At 33.8% G+C, this 13,941-nt stretch overlaps 1 protein-coding gene across 1 annotated transcript; it reads right to left on the minus strand.

Moving 5' to 3' along the window:
- Positions 1 to 3,241: 3,241 nt before the first annotated feature.
- On the minus strand, positions 3,242 to 4,393 carry LOC112703165 (calcium-binding protein CP1). Its single transcript, XM_025754500.3, has one exon. It carries the CDS (start codon positions 4,005 to 4,007, stop codon positions 3,513 to 3,515), a length of 495 nt encoding a protein of 164 aa, XP_025610285.1. The 5' UTR covers positions 4,008 to 4,393; the 3' UTR covers positions 3,242 to 3,512.
- Between the last annotated feature and the right edge of the window lie 9,548 nt (positions 4,394 to 13,941).

Genomic DNA, 13,941 nt, shown 5'->3' on the forward strand with positions numbered 1-13,941 from the left:
ATTCGACGAGATCAAAATGCTGATGAAGTTTTGAATAAACTTCACACAGAGTGTGGATATCATTACCAAGTGACAAAGATTGTCGAGGATGTCCTCAATAGAATGGGTATCAATGTGGGTCTCATGCATCGACCATATTTTGTTTATCCTTTCCCTGCTACAGTGCAAATGATAGAAGTGCCAATGGGTGTAAAAAATTTCAAAATAATTACAAAATTTGCTAGAAGAGGCTGGAGAGTCAACTGTAAGGGGTGAACGCGGATCGAATATGGCCAAAATTTTGATTCGATCCGCACTAAAATCATAGGATCGGATCGGATCCAATATCCACATTTTTTTAGTTAGGATCCGATCCGATCCGCACATTTGCAGATCGGATCATATCGGATATCAAATATATCCGCAAAACACAAAAATATTTTAAAAAGCTTATTTTTATTAAAAAATATCAATAAAATTCATTTTTCTATTTTTAAAAATACGTTTACTCTTAAAATAATATTAAATATATTTTTCTTTAATAATAAATTAAAATAATACAACATATATGATAATTATTAGTTAAAATAAAACATAAAAAGAATATTTATTTATTTATTTATTTATTTCTTTATTTTTGCGGATACACAGATATGCAGATCGGATATACGGATACCTACACAAAATCCGCAATCCGATCCGATTAGTGTGCGGATCTGATCTGATAGCCTTGCGGATCGGATTCATATCCGCAATTTTCGGATCGAATCCGATCCATGAACACCCTTATCAATTGTCGAGCATATAGCTCGCTATATGGTCAAATTAGAAATTTGGCAAATAATAAAAACCTGAGAATAAAATTTTTTCCTACTTCATTAACAGAAAAATGCTTTTACTTGGTTTTCAAATCTGAGACCCATTTCAATTTTAACAGGGGCACAATTGAAAAATGCATTTTATGCTCAATTTTATAAGGAAGAATTGAATTTCTCGTAGACAGATTTGCTTGCAATAGAACGAGATGATGGAGAATCGATAGATCCTGAAAGCGAAATCGTCAAAATAATCATCAAAGGTCTTGGCTTGTATATGCGTCGAAAATTACTCAATATGCATATTTCTGATTTATCCTATTTAGTTGAGAGAGTTCGACAAGTTGAAAAAATAAAAAAAGAAAAAAAGAAAAAAAAAGAGAAATTGTTGAATATGAGTTTGTTGAAAATAATATTCAATAATGATAAGTATTTTTGCTTTTGTCTATCCAGTAAAAAAAATCTTCAAAAATAATATTTTCGACAAGCCAATAGTTGACAAATTTAAACTTTGTCAAGTTACAGGTGCATATTGGAACACTTTGAAAAGAATTGCGTACTCTATAAAAGTATGTACAAATATATTTGTAAAAAGAAGTTCTTGAGAAGCGGTTATTGACAGTTGTTAGATATAATTGTGAAAAAGAAAAAAATCTTTTATCAACTTTGAAACTTTATAAAGTTGATCAAATTTCGAAAAAGAAAAAACTTCTCTATTCAATTTTTAAATTGTGAAGTTGGAAATTCAAAAAAAAGGATTCATGGATCTTGATCATAATTTTTTGAATAATCAAATATGACAACTCTCTTACCACAATAATCCGAGAAAAAAAGGAAAATTATTATAATTTGGGTAATATGTTGTCATAAAAAAATTCAATAAGGTATCGAAAATAAATGTGGCTGAAAATATTCAACAAAATGTCGAAGATCTAATTGTTCGACAAACAACCACTTTACTTCAAGATGTTGAAAACAAATGCTTGGGGACATTTCTTATATCGAAGATCATTTTTCTTCGATAAATTGAAAAAAAAAATTATTATCCTTGGCTCTTCAAGAATGGCATGATAAAAAATTTTGACAAAGAATAGCTATTGGAATTGGATGGATAAAAAATTTGCAAGAGTTTGGTGATTGAAAAGATGGGAGAATATCAACAGCAACAGACTCGATATAGTTATTTTGTTTGAGGCCGTGATAGATATATCATTTTTTGAAATCGAATGGGTGGTAACCAAAATGGTCGACAATTGCGTCGAGTTAATACTGGTGTTCCTTTTACTTTTCGATGAGGGAAAAAATCTTTTCCTTTAAATCGAATTATCTTTCTAGGGATAAAGCAGTTGAAACTTCATTCCTAAAAATAGATTCAACTATGTTAATGAGAAATATTTTCAGGAAGATAAAAAAAATGGCTAGTATCGTTGTAAAAAATATTGAATAACAGTAAGTATTTATATTTTCTTCCTTCTAGTCAAAAACATAAATATTTATGGGGTATTTGTTATATCAAAAAATAATATTTTCGATAAAGATGTTATTGAATTCTTTGATAAACCAATGTTCGACAAATTTAGACTTTGATTGTTGTCAAGTGCCAAAATAATATTTCGATTAACCTCCAAATACATGTTACAATTAACTTTGGATTAGAGCCAATTAAGTACTCTCTATTAATCGATTGATTCAAGTGTGGAAATCGAAGAGACAGATTCGACGGAGGTCAAATATGTTAAAGAAGAGATCAGAAGAATATAGATAAGTCTTATCGAAGAAGAGTGATAAGTGAATATAATTGATGGCAGTTATTCTATGCACGTGGGAAATAGTGTCGAAGATGATGGTCAGAAAACTTAATCGAAGGCATAAATTTTGATACAAATAAAACTGATACCCACAAAAGAGAAGTAGGTTTCGCTCTTAGACCATTATTTATTAAAAATCGATAAAACACGCATTTTAGAGAATCACATGGTAAAGCTTAAATTGAAGTTTTAAAAGCTCATGAAAAAAGTTGATTAACTTCTAGTTATAGGTGTTATATACTGTACATATATCCAATTCGGACAATAGGTTTTCTTATAGCAAAATAATATCCTAAATAAATATGTCCTATTATAGTAAAATAATATTCTAACTAAATATGTCCAGATTATGACGCTAGTTTTTCGTGTACAAAATCTCTTCTAGCACTGAAATAGTATGTTCTGCTCTTGTATTCATTATTGGAAGAAGCAAAATGTGTTATATGAATAATAGTTGAAATATATAAGATATTTATTGTCATTATACGAAATTCAACAAGTTCAAAAACTTGTGTCTAAGAATCAAAAAATGCTTTCTGGATTCGGTCGATGAGTTAATCAAAACAATAGAACGTGATATCATATCTGCAACTGCATTCTGCTGCAGACCCCAGTGTCTCATTGCATCAAAACCACAACTTGTAACGAATATGCTTCTTTCATTGTCATATGCTAAAAGCCAAAAACGCTTGTCCATTTTCCATAGTTACGGAAACAACATTTTGTAAATTAATAATAAAAAATACAAACACCAAGACAGAAACTTAAGTTTAATTCGTCACGTTCCCACCGATTATAACAACTCATAGCTTTGTACGTATTCACGTATTGTATCTCCGATTTTTCATCATAATCTCAATTCTCAAAAAAAAAAAAAACGTGTTCATTCAAATCGAACAATAACTACTGACTAATTATGCGGAGCACAATCAAGAGCTAATATACGAAGCAAGCCATCGAAGGTTACGCCGCCGTTCTGGTCTCCACCGCCGAACTGTATCATGGCGGCGATATCGTCGTCGGTGGCGGAGAATCCGGCGGATTCCATGTATACCTTGAGGTCACGGTGGCTGAGCTTGCCGTCGCCGTCTCTGTCCATGACCCTGAACACATCCTCGATGGCTCCACACCCCACCGGTCTCGAGGTGCCGCACCTCTCGGTGTTTCCCACGGCAGAGAGAACGCGCTCGAACTCCTCGTACTCCACGAAGCCGTCCTTGTTGGTGTCGGCAACCGTCATCATTGCACCGATGACGTCATCTTCTCCGCGGCCGTAGACGGAGGAGTAGAAGGCGCGGAGGTCCTCGCGGCTGATCTTTCCGTCGTGGTCAGCGTCGAGGATGTCGAAGGCTGGTCGGAAACCGGAGGAGGCAGTTGTGCGGAGGCTCCTGCCAGAAGGACACATTCTGTTTTTGTTTTTTTGGTTTCGAAAAAGAGAGAGAAAGAAAGAGTTTTTATATGAGAATTAGGAATTGGTTTGTGTGGGTTTTGAGCGCGTATTTATAGAGCTATGAAAATAAGATGTTATAATAAGTTTGATTTCATTTGTGAATTGTCAAAGACGCTTCATTCTTCAATTCGAGAGAGAGTGTGTGGCTCCGAAATTGTTGGTGGGTCCACAAAAATTTGGTATGACTGGCATCAGATTCTTTGGTCAGCCACAGCCACGCTTGGGCAACAAGGTTTAGGCCCTTTTTGTTTGGATACCCATTGCATTACGTATGTCGTGACTTCATTCCTTTTGTTTCTATTGGACACTCACGCCCACGGTTCTCTAACTCACTCTCTCTTTCCCAACTAGTTCTCATAATCAAATCATTAATCCAACTGATTAAAGATGATTAAGTTATTAATTTAATTAATAATTATGGATTGAACTAATTAATTTAGTTATAATTAAAATAAATACCTTGTTTTAGTTTTATTTAATATTAAATTAATTATTATTTTAATTTTAATAACTCATCAATTAATTTATATTTATTATATTCTTTAAATATTTATAATTTTATATTTATTATACTGGTTAAATATTTATAGAAAAAATAAAATAATAATTATATAAATAGAAAATATATTATAACTAATAAAATATAATTTTTTACTTTAAATTTATAAATATAATTTAATTTTATTCATGTGATACATTTAATAAAAAATATCACGTATAAAAAATAATATATTTTTTTAGTTTAAACCGAGTTTTATTAGATTCGACCAAATCAGTTTTAACCGATTTTTGGTTAGTTTTGATAAGTTTTATCGAGCTTGACTAAATTTTATCAAGTTAATTACTTGACCAATTTAAATAATGACCAAATTTTTAACTCGATCAACCGAATTTAACCCAAATTAATAATCGAATGACTATATTTTTAATTCGCCCAACCGCAGATCGGATTTGATAACTAGTGTTTTTAATAACATCTTAAATTCCTAACCATATGCCACAAGTCACTATTCTTTTATTTTATATTAGTCTAAAATTATTAGTTAAATATCATTAAATAATTTTATATAAATTTTTATTTTAAAATTTTTTATTTAAAAAGTTAAAAATTATTAAATAAATTAATATTTTCTCTTTTTTTAAATTAGTGTATTTATATAGAATAATTATTTAAATATATTATTTTTTAATAAATTTAAAAAAACAATAATGAATTATGTTTATGTTTTTCTTTGATATTTTGACAAATTAAATATGACACTAGAGATTGATATGTTACTAAACAAATAATAAAAATATTATTTTAATTATCATTAAATTAACATAATAAACTTCATACATTATATAAATGATAAAATTAATAATAATTAAATTTTAACTTTTTAATTTATTAAATTTCTCACTTAAAAAAATGTATTTTTTTCAAAAAATATAGGATTGAGATGGGATGAATGCATCTATCATCCGTGACGTTAGTTGTTGTCAATGTTTGTTGACTTAACGGCGTGGACGCGGTCTCCATTGTAGCACGCCGTAGTAGTTTCTCACCTTTTTCTGAATGGACTGACTCATTAATTCTCAATTTCCCACACGCATGGAAATCTCTTAACTCATTAATAACATATTTTTCTCTCTCTTATTTTGTAACATGCACTATAGATACAAAATTTCTTTTACTAGTAATCTCACCACGGTTGTAATAAGAGCCGTGTGGATGATCATTCACTATATGGGTAGCTGACTTTTTTTTTTTTTAATGAAAGAATGAGGCTTTTAAAGTTAAATTGAATTTTAATGAAAGTTAAAAATAAAAATGTTATACATGTATAAATAGGAGCGCGTATATAAGACATGAGACACACTAATAAAAAATTAAATTTTTTTTATGTTTCTCTCTTTATATATATATATATATATATATATATATATATATATATATATATATATATATTACAATATATAATATTAGTAAATATATATATAAATTATTATTTTTGAACTAATTATATTAATATTAGAGTCTTTTATTTATACATCTTTATTTTATATTTAGTACATATTCTTTATTTATTTTACAATACGTTATCAGTACGAGACTCTGATTAAATTTTAAGAAGACTCAGGTAACAAATTTTCATTGTGTCGAAGCTCTCTCATCTTAAATTTAATGCTCTTGATATATCTGAAAACAACTATTTATCATGGATACTAGATGCTGAAATCCATCTTGATTCAATGGATCTTGGAAATACCATTAAGGCTGAAAATAATGTATCCCAAAAGGATAAAACCAATGCAAAGTCATGATCTTCCTTCGTCGTCACTTTAACGAAGGATTGAAAAATGAATATCTTATATTAAAAGATCCTACAGATTTGTGGAAAGATCTTGAAGAAAGGTATAATCATCAAAAGACGGTGATACTTCCTCAAGCCCGATATGAGTGGACGCACTTGCGTCTACAGGATTTTAAATTCATAAATGAATATAATTCTGCAATGTTTCGAATCATCTCACGAATGAAATTATGTGGGAAAAAGATAACTGATAATGATATGTTGGAGAAAACATTCTCGACCTTCCATGCCTCGAATGTGCTCCTGCAGCAGCGGTATCGAAAAAAAGATTTAAAAAATATTCTAAGCTAATTTCTTACCTTCTTGTTGCTGAACGCAACAATGAGTTGCTCTTAAAGAATCACGAAGCATGCCCTACTGGCGCGGTCCCATTTCCTAAAATAAATGTGACAAATCATTACCCTAGAAGAGGTAAATGGCAAGGCTTTAGTAACAAGAAAAATTATGGAAGGAAAAGAAATTATGTTCACAAGAAATGATTTCACCAGAAGTGGGATAAAGAAATAAACTCTAGGCAAAATAAATCAACAGAGGATAAGTATTTCCGTTGTGGTGGAAAGAGTCATTGGTTGCATACATGTCCTATACCAAGGCACCTAGTCGATCTTTATCAAGCATATTTGAAAAGGACGACGACAAAGGAAAGGAAACAAATTTTGTTTCAAATGATGCTGAAAATTTCACCACTCATTATGATATATCTGATTTCTTTGATGATCCTGAAAAAAATATTGGTCATTTGATAAATGATAGAATAGTTTAATATGTGAAATTGTTAAGTATTCATGTAAATAAATAATGTAAGAAACTTTTTGTTAAGTTTTATTTTTATGTATTTAAGTTTCAAATATAATGTATATAAATAATGAAATATTAATGTTTATGTTTAAGAATTTTAAAATTATTAAATGTGTCAAGTTTTAATAATAATAATAATAATAATAATAATAATAATAATAATAATAATAATAATAATAATAATAATAATAATAATAAAATTTTAGTATATGACATTATGTATTGTATTTCTTAGAAAAATAATTTCAATCAAGAATTCAATTTGATTGTGCATGTATTACTACTCATTTTATTATTATTTATCTTGGAAGGAAATGGTAAGGATATATAATGAAGATATATGCCTTGCGCATAGTGCAAGTTCACACACCATTCTCAAAAGTGATATATATTTTACCCATCTTGTGCCAAAAGAAAAATATGTTAATACTATTATTGGCTCGCACAATGTGATAGAAGGCTCCGGAAGAGTTATAATATTGTTTTCTAGAGGAACAAAATTCATAATAAATAATGCACTATTATCTATCAAGTCTCTAAGGAATTTATTGAGTTTTAAAAATATTCGCTGAAATGGATATCATATTGAAACAATGAGTGAGGAAAATCATGAGTACTTATGTATTACAACTCATGAGTTAAACAAAGAGGTTATATTAGAAAAGTTACCCTCACTTTCATCTGGGTTATATTATACCAAAATTAGTGCAATTGAATCACATGTCATTGTAAACGAGAAGTTTTCTAGCCCAAATGTATTCATAACTTGGCATGATCGATTGGATCATCAAGGAACAACTATGATACGGAGAATTATTGAAAACTCCCATGGACATTCACTAAAGAACCAGAAGATTCTTAAATCTATTGAATTTTGTTGTGTTGCATGTTCTCAAGAAAAGTTAATTTTAAGGCCATCACCAGTAAATATTGGATTTGAGTCTCCTAAATTCCTAGAAAGGATTTAATGCGGTATATGTGGACCTATTCATCCACCATGTGGATCTTTTAGATATTTTATGGTCCTAATAGACGCATCTTCGAGATGATCACATGTGTGCTTATTGTCTTCTCGCAACTTGGCGTTTACGAGATTACTTGCTCAAATTATTCGATTAAAAGCACAACTTCTAGAAAATCCAATCAAAGCAATTCGTCTTGATAATGCTAGTGAATTTACTTCCCAAACTTTTGATGCTTATTGTATGGCTAATGGAATAAGTGTTGAACATCCAGTAGCTCATGTTCACAGACAAAATGGATTAGCAGAATCACTTATTAAACGCTTCCAATTAATTGCTAGATCCTTACTTATGAGAACAAATCTCCTAACTTTGGCTTGGGGCATGCTATTTTACATGTCGCAGCACTTATTCGTTTGAGGCTTGTAAACCCTGAGTAATTAGTGAATAATTAGTTCATAAATTAATTATTAATCAAATAAATTAGAAAATTAAATTTTATGATTTAGTGAGATAGAACTAATTAAAACAGAATTTTGACACCAATTTTAAAGGATTTGGCCTAAGATTGAGTCGAACGGGCCGCACTAGGCGAACCAGGCCCATGTTGGCCCAAGGCCCAACCCATGCCTCATTATATAAAGGATTCAGCCATCCCCCTTCCTCATTGCATGAGGAATGCTGAACCATGGAGGAAAGGGCTGAATGTGGAGCTCAAATCCTAACACCAATTTAAAACTAAGATATCTTTCTATTCCAAGCTCCAATCGCCACACCGTTTGCGGCCACGCGACCGCAACGTCAATCTCTACAAAGTCCAATAAAGAATTTGGTAAGAAAGCCATGTTTTTATTCCCAATTTTTCCTCTCCCAATTTTGAAAATTTGCATGTTGTGAGGTATTAAGACCTTTGAATTTTGATGTTATAAGATCCTATTAACTTAAAAAATTAGCAGGTTTTTATTAGCTTGAGGTACAGTTAAGGTAAGGATCCTCAATCCCTGGTGAATCCCTTAATTGATTGTAATTGAGAATTAAGTTTATGTGTATGGATGTGGTATTATGTGTTAGGTAGTTTATAAATGGATTTGGAACATAATTGAAAAGGGTGGAAGCTTGAGTGGGAACTTTGGGAGCTAAATCTTAGCGGTGGAGATTTGGACCTTGCCTAAATGAGTTGTCTTTGGGTTATACAAGAAAATCGGCCAAGGTATGATTTTGGTTTCTCGTATTTAATATATAATGTCTTGTAAAAACATAGGCTAGATGACCATAGAATAGGTTCGAATGTATGAATATGTTTGATGACTAGCACCTTTGATGTTGATTTCTATTTTTCATGAAGGTGTGTTAAGTGATGAGTTGATGGAGATTTATAAAATGATATGAATGTGTGTATATATATGTATATTGGGTTGGTGAATGTTAAACTTGATGATGTCTTTGGAATCGTTAAGAGTAAGAAATGGTAGGTTGTGAAGGTTATTATGGTGATGGCAAGGATATGTTGTGTTGATGATTTGGTGCATAATATGTTAGGTTTGAGTAACTGTGTGTGGCCGGAATGGTCGAGGTGTGTGTGTGGCCGGAATGGTCGAGAGGACAAGATTTGGGTGCGATCCCACTTGCTCGTTAACTTGAAAATGTATTCGGATAGCAAGTTGAGGACAGAAGTTTTCTCTCTTGTTGTGACGAGGGTATGGGAAAAGTGGAAAGGCACTCTCCCTCGTATTATTTTCTCCACATTCTTCTCTGGTTGCAAGGTGAAAAAGTACACTCCTTCGATGTGGAAAGGTATTTTCCTTCGTATGTCCTCCAGAAGAAGGTGGAAAGGCATGCTCCTTTAATGAGGAAAGGCACTCTCCTGACAAACCCCAATTTGACGGTTTATTTTGCATTGAATTTAGAGTATGTTGATAACCTTTTGTCACATTTAGCCTATGAATTAGCATGGTTTTGTAATCGCTCCTGTATTTGTGCCTAAGTGTAAAAACATGCTTTTTAAGCCTTATCTTGATGAATTCTAATTTCTCTTTGATTCCATAAGATGCCTTGATGTGTTTGCTAGTAATTACAGGATTGAAATAGGCTAGGCATGGATCAAAGGAAGCAAGGAAGGAAGCATACAAGAGGAGAGAAGCACAAAAAGCCAAAGAGTTGATCTCAGCCAAGCACGCGTACGCGCACAAGGCGCTCGCGCGCACGCCGCAGAATTAGCCAAGGACGCGCACACGTACCGTGCGCGCGCGCGTCGTAGCCGCACGTGATTCTTTTATTACAACACGTGTCTGGCGATTTTGGAGGGTTTTCAGCAACCAACTTTGGCGTCAAAAGGCATATAAAGGCCAAGGATTGAAGGGGATTAAAACACATTCATACACATTCACATCCATAGACTAATTTTAGATCATTAGGTAGATATTTTTAGTTAGTTACATTTGTAGAGAGAGAAACTCCAACTTCTCTCTAGGATTCATCTTCATTTTCTCAATTCTCAACCATTCCTTGGTGAGATCTATTACAACACTCAATTTACTTTGTTCATGTTGTAGATCCTCTTCTCTAATCTCATTAGGTTTTGTAATTGTTCAATTCTCATGAGTCTTAGATTCAACTTTGTTGTTATTAGATTCTATTGATTCATTGAAGATTTCATTTTCATTGTTGTTCATTGTTGATTGTTGTTAATCTCTTGTGTTGAATTGCTTTGATTCTAATTCTTTTCTCTCCATTTTACTATGTCTTCCATTCTTGCTCTCCAAGTGTTTGAGAAAATGCCAACTTTAGATATGGAGTAGTATCTCCTCACTTGGCCTAGGGGTTGAGTCATTGGAGACACTTGAATAATGGATGTCAATTGTTGATTAAGAATTGAGGATTGCTAATTGACTTAGAGTGCACTAAAGCTAGACCTCCCTAGGGTAAGACTAGGACTTGTGACTTGAGTTAATTACTTTTACTTGACTTTCCTCTATGATTAGGGGTTAACTAAGTAAAGCAACACTCCCTTGTTATCACAATTGAAGGAAACTATAGTGATGGAACTTCCAATGTTCAACCTTGGCCAAGGTTTTTACTATTGATTGATTGTTGTTCCCTTTCATTAACACTTCTAGACCACAAAAGACCACTTAACCAATAGCATGCATCCTTGTAGCATTCCTAGGGAAGAACGACTCGGGACTAATACTCTCGGTTATAGATTGTAGATTTGTTTGATGATGGATTTTGCATCGGTTTAGACTATACTACGATTGATTACTTGATAATTTCTATACCGGCAAAAATTCATTCGTCAAAATGGCGCCGTTGCCGGGGAATGCGCATGAGTGCCATGTTTTTGGTTAATGTAAATATGTGAATATTGTGAATATGTTTGTCTTTTGTTTGTTTGTTAGTTTTTGTTAGTTTTAGATCTATATTGGTTTTGTTTCTAATTGCCACTATGAATTCTCATCCTTGTGGTTTTGGATATGACTATGACTACTTTGTAGGCGATGAAAACTTGAATGATGGCTCACATTATGGGATAGACGAATTCTCAGGAAGGGAGCCACATCCATATGAGCAATTACCATGGCAACCTTCCCCTTCAAGTCACTATGATGGTAATCCTTCCTATAATGCATATCATTCCTATGGATATGATGACTCTTATCATAGTTATACCGTTCAACCACCATCATTCTACACACCATACTCTCAACCCCCATCTTATTTCCACCAATTGCCTATATATGACCCAAATCTATATTCCCCCTATGCATACCCTTGTGACGATTATGAACAAGCAACCCTTGAATCACCACCACTCCAACATTTTTACCCTCCAACCCAAGTCCCCATAAATGATACACTTGGTATCATTCTTCAAGAGCAAGAAGAACTCCAAACCGCCTTCACTAGTTTCACCTCTACCCTCCAAGAATTTACGTCTCGCATAATCCCACCCTCCTCTAATAACCAAAATAACTTCCCACCTCAAAGTTTTGATGAATCTTCTTTCCAACCATATCATGAATTCCCCTCTCCGCCACAAACCCCCATGGAAGCATATCAATGTCCATTAATCCAAGAGCAATATGATCCTACTTACGTTAGTAAAGCGGAACAAGAATTAAGGGATCGTTTCAAGGAAGAAATGGACCGATTTCAAGCAACCATCCGTCAAAAGATAGATTCTTGGGACTCATATCACAACCGAAATGAGTTCACGGATGATTGTGAGAAAGCAACCAAAGAGGGAGGTATGAGAGAGACTTTATAATGTCAAGTTGAGTGCAAGGAAATGGAGCGTGTGTTACAACAAGCGGAGGAAATGAAGATTGTTGAAAATAAAGAAGTGGAAGAAGACCTAGAGGATGTTGAACAAGAAGGAAGTTCCATCAATGAAAATAACTCTACATCAAGTGACAATAGTGATCTTGTTGAAGCTTCCCCCATCGAATGTGAAATCAATGTTGAGGAGGGTGCGCAACCTCCAATACATAACTTGATCAATGATAAAGGTTTGAAGGAAGTTAGCAAACAAGAAGAATTTAAAGAAAGTTATCAAAAGATGGAAATCATCATGGAGGAGCCAAGGGAGGTGGAACCTACAATGTCAAGACCATTGGATATCTCCCTTGCTAAGTCGCCGTCCCAATCACAAATTGAGTGGGTAATCATCTCATCCTTTAATTTTCTTGGCCCATATCAATATGCATTGTTAGAAACGGACGGTCAACTTAGAGCTCTTTGTGGGCTAGAGAGTAAGAACGGATTAGATGTCGGTGGACAATTTGAATCAAGGTGCATAAAGGATGGAATATCAAACTTTGAGTCACAAAGGTGGAGTGAAGCCAAATTCAATGGGATTAGGAGGATGAGTATGAGTTACAAGGAGAATTCAATAAGTTTGTTACCCTATTGGAAGCATGAAGATCAAGAAGAAAAGGAGTTAACAAATAAAGTATGGGACCCCGGAACATACATAGACCACTATCAACTTAAGGGCCTCGTTACTTGCTTAGGCCCCCTTGAAGGCCTTGTACGTTTAAATTGGGATCCCGGAGGCTATTGGAAGTGCAAACATTGGTGGGGATTCGAAGAAGAGTTTAAGCATAAGCCACCCTAGCAAGGACTCCACCAAATGTCCAACTTAAGGACTTTAACTAAAAGTGCTAGGTGGGAGACACCCCACCATGGTAAACTCTTTCCACTCTCTTCTAACCTTGTTTAATAAGTGATTTGAGTTACCATTGTAGGTAGGTCTGCATATCATAATTAGCTTGTTTGTATACATTAGTAGCTAGAATATTAACATGTATGTTGTGATTAGTAGAAATAGAATAAATCTTAAAACCAACTTGCATTTTAGAAAGTGTAGGTTTTTGACTAAATAAGGAGTTGTAGGCACCATGGGGAGTCTTTGGGCAAGTAGAGCTTTTAGGCATTGTTGTTCAAAAAAAAAAAAAAAAAAGGGTGGACGCGCGCGCACGCTGTAGGCGCACGCGTCCATGAGCGGATGCATCATCAGCCATAATCCAGAGAGTTGGGCCTCTCCTAGGCCAGCGTTGTGCCTCGAGCCCAATTCACTCCACGCTGACGCGCACTACGTGCGTGCGCGCCATACAACAATAAGGGAGAGCACGCGTACGCGCACCTGCCGCGTATGCGTCGAGTTGCTGCTGCAAAATCTTGCGCCAAGCCCCAGAGAGTTAGGCCAGCTCTGGGCCATCCTTAAGCCCCTGGCCCAATTCAACTCGCGCGGACGCGTACATGCCGCGTACG

The sequence above is a fragment of the Arachis hypogaea genome, chromosome 1 (genome assembly GCF_003086295.3).
Source record: "Arachis hypogaea cultivar Tifrunner chromosome 1, arahy.Tifrunner.gnm2.J5K5, whole genome shotgun sequence".
Lineage (NCBI taxonomy): Eukaryota > Viridiplantae > Streptophyta > Magnoliopsida > Fabales > Fabaceae > Arachis > Arachis hypogaea.

What these genes read in the sequence shown, in the direction of transcription:
- LOC112703165 (XM_025754500.3), bottom strand. Translation starts at nt 4,007, where the DNA reads ATGTGTCCTTCTGGCAGGAGCCTCCGCACAACTGCCTCCTCCGGTTTC.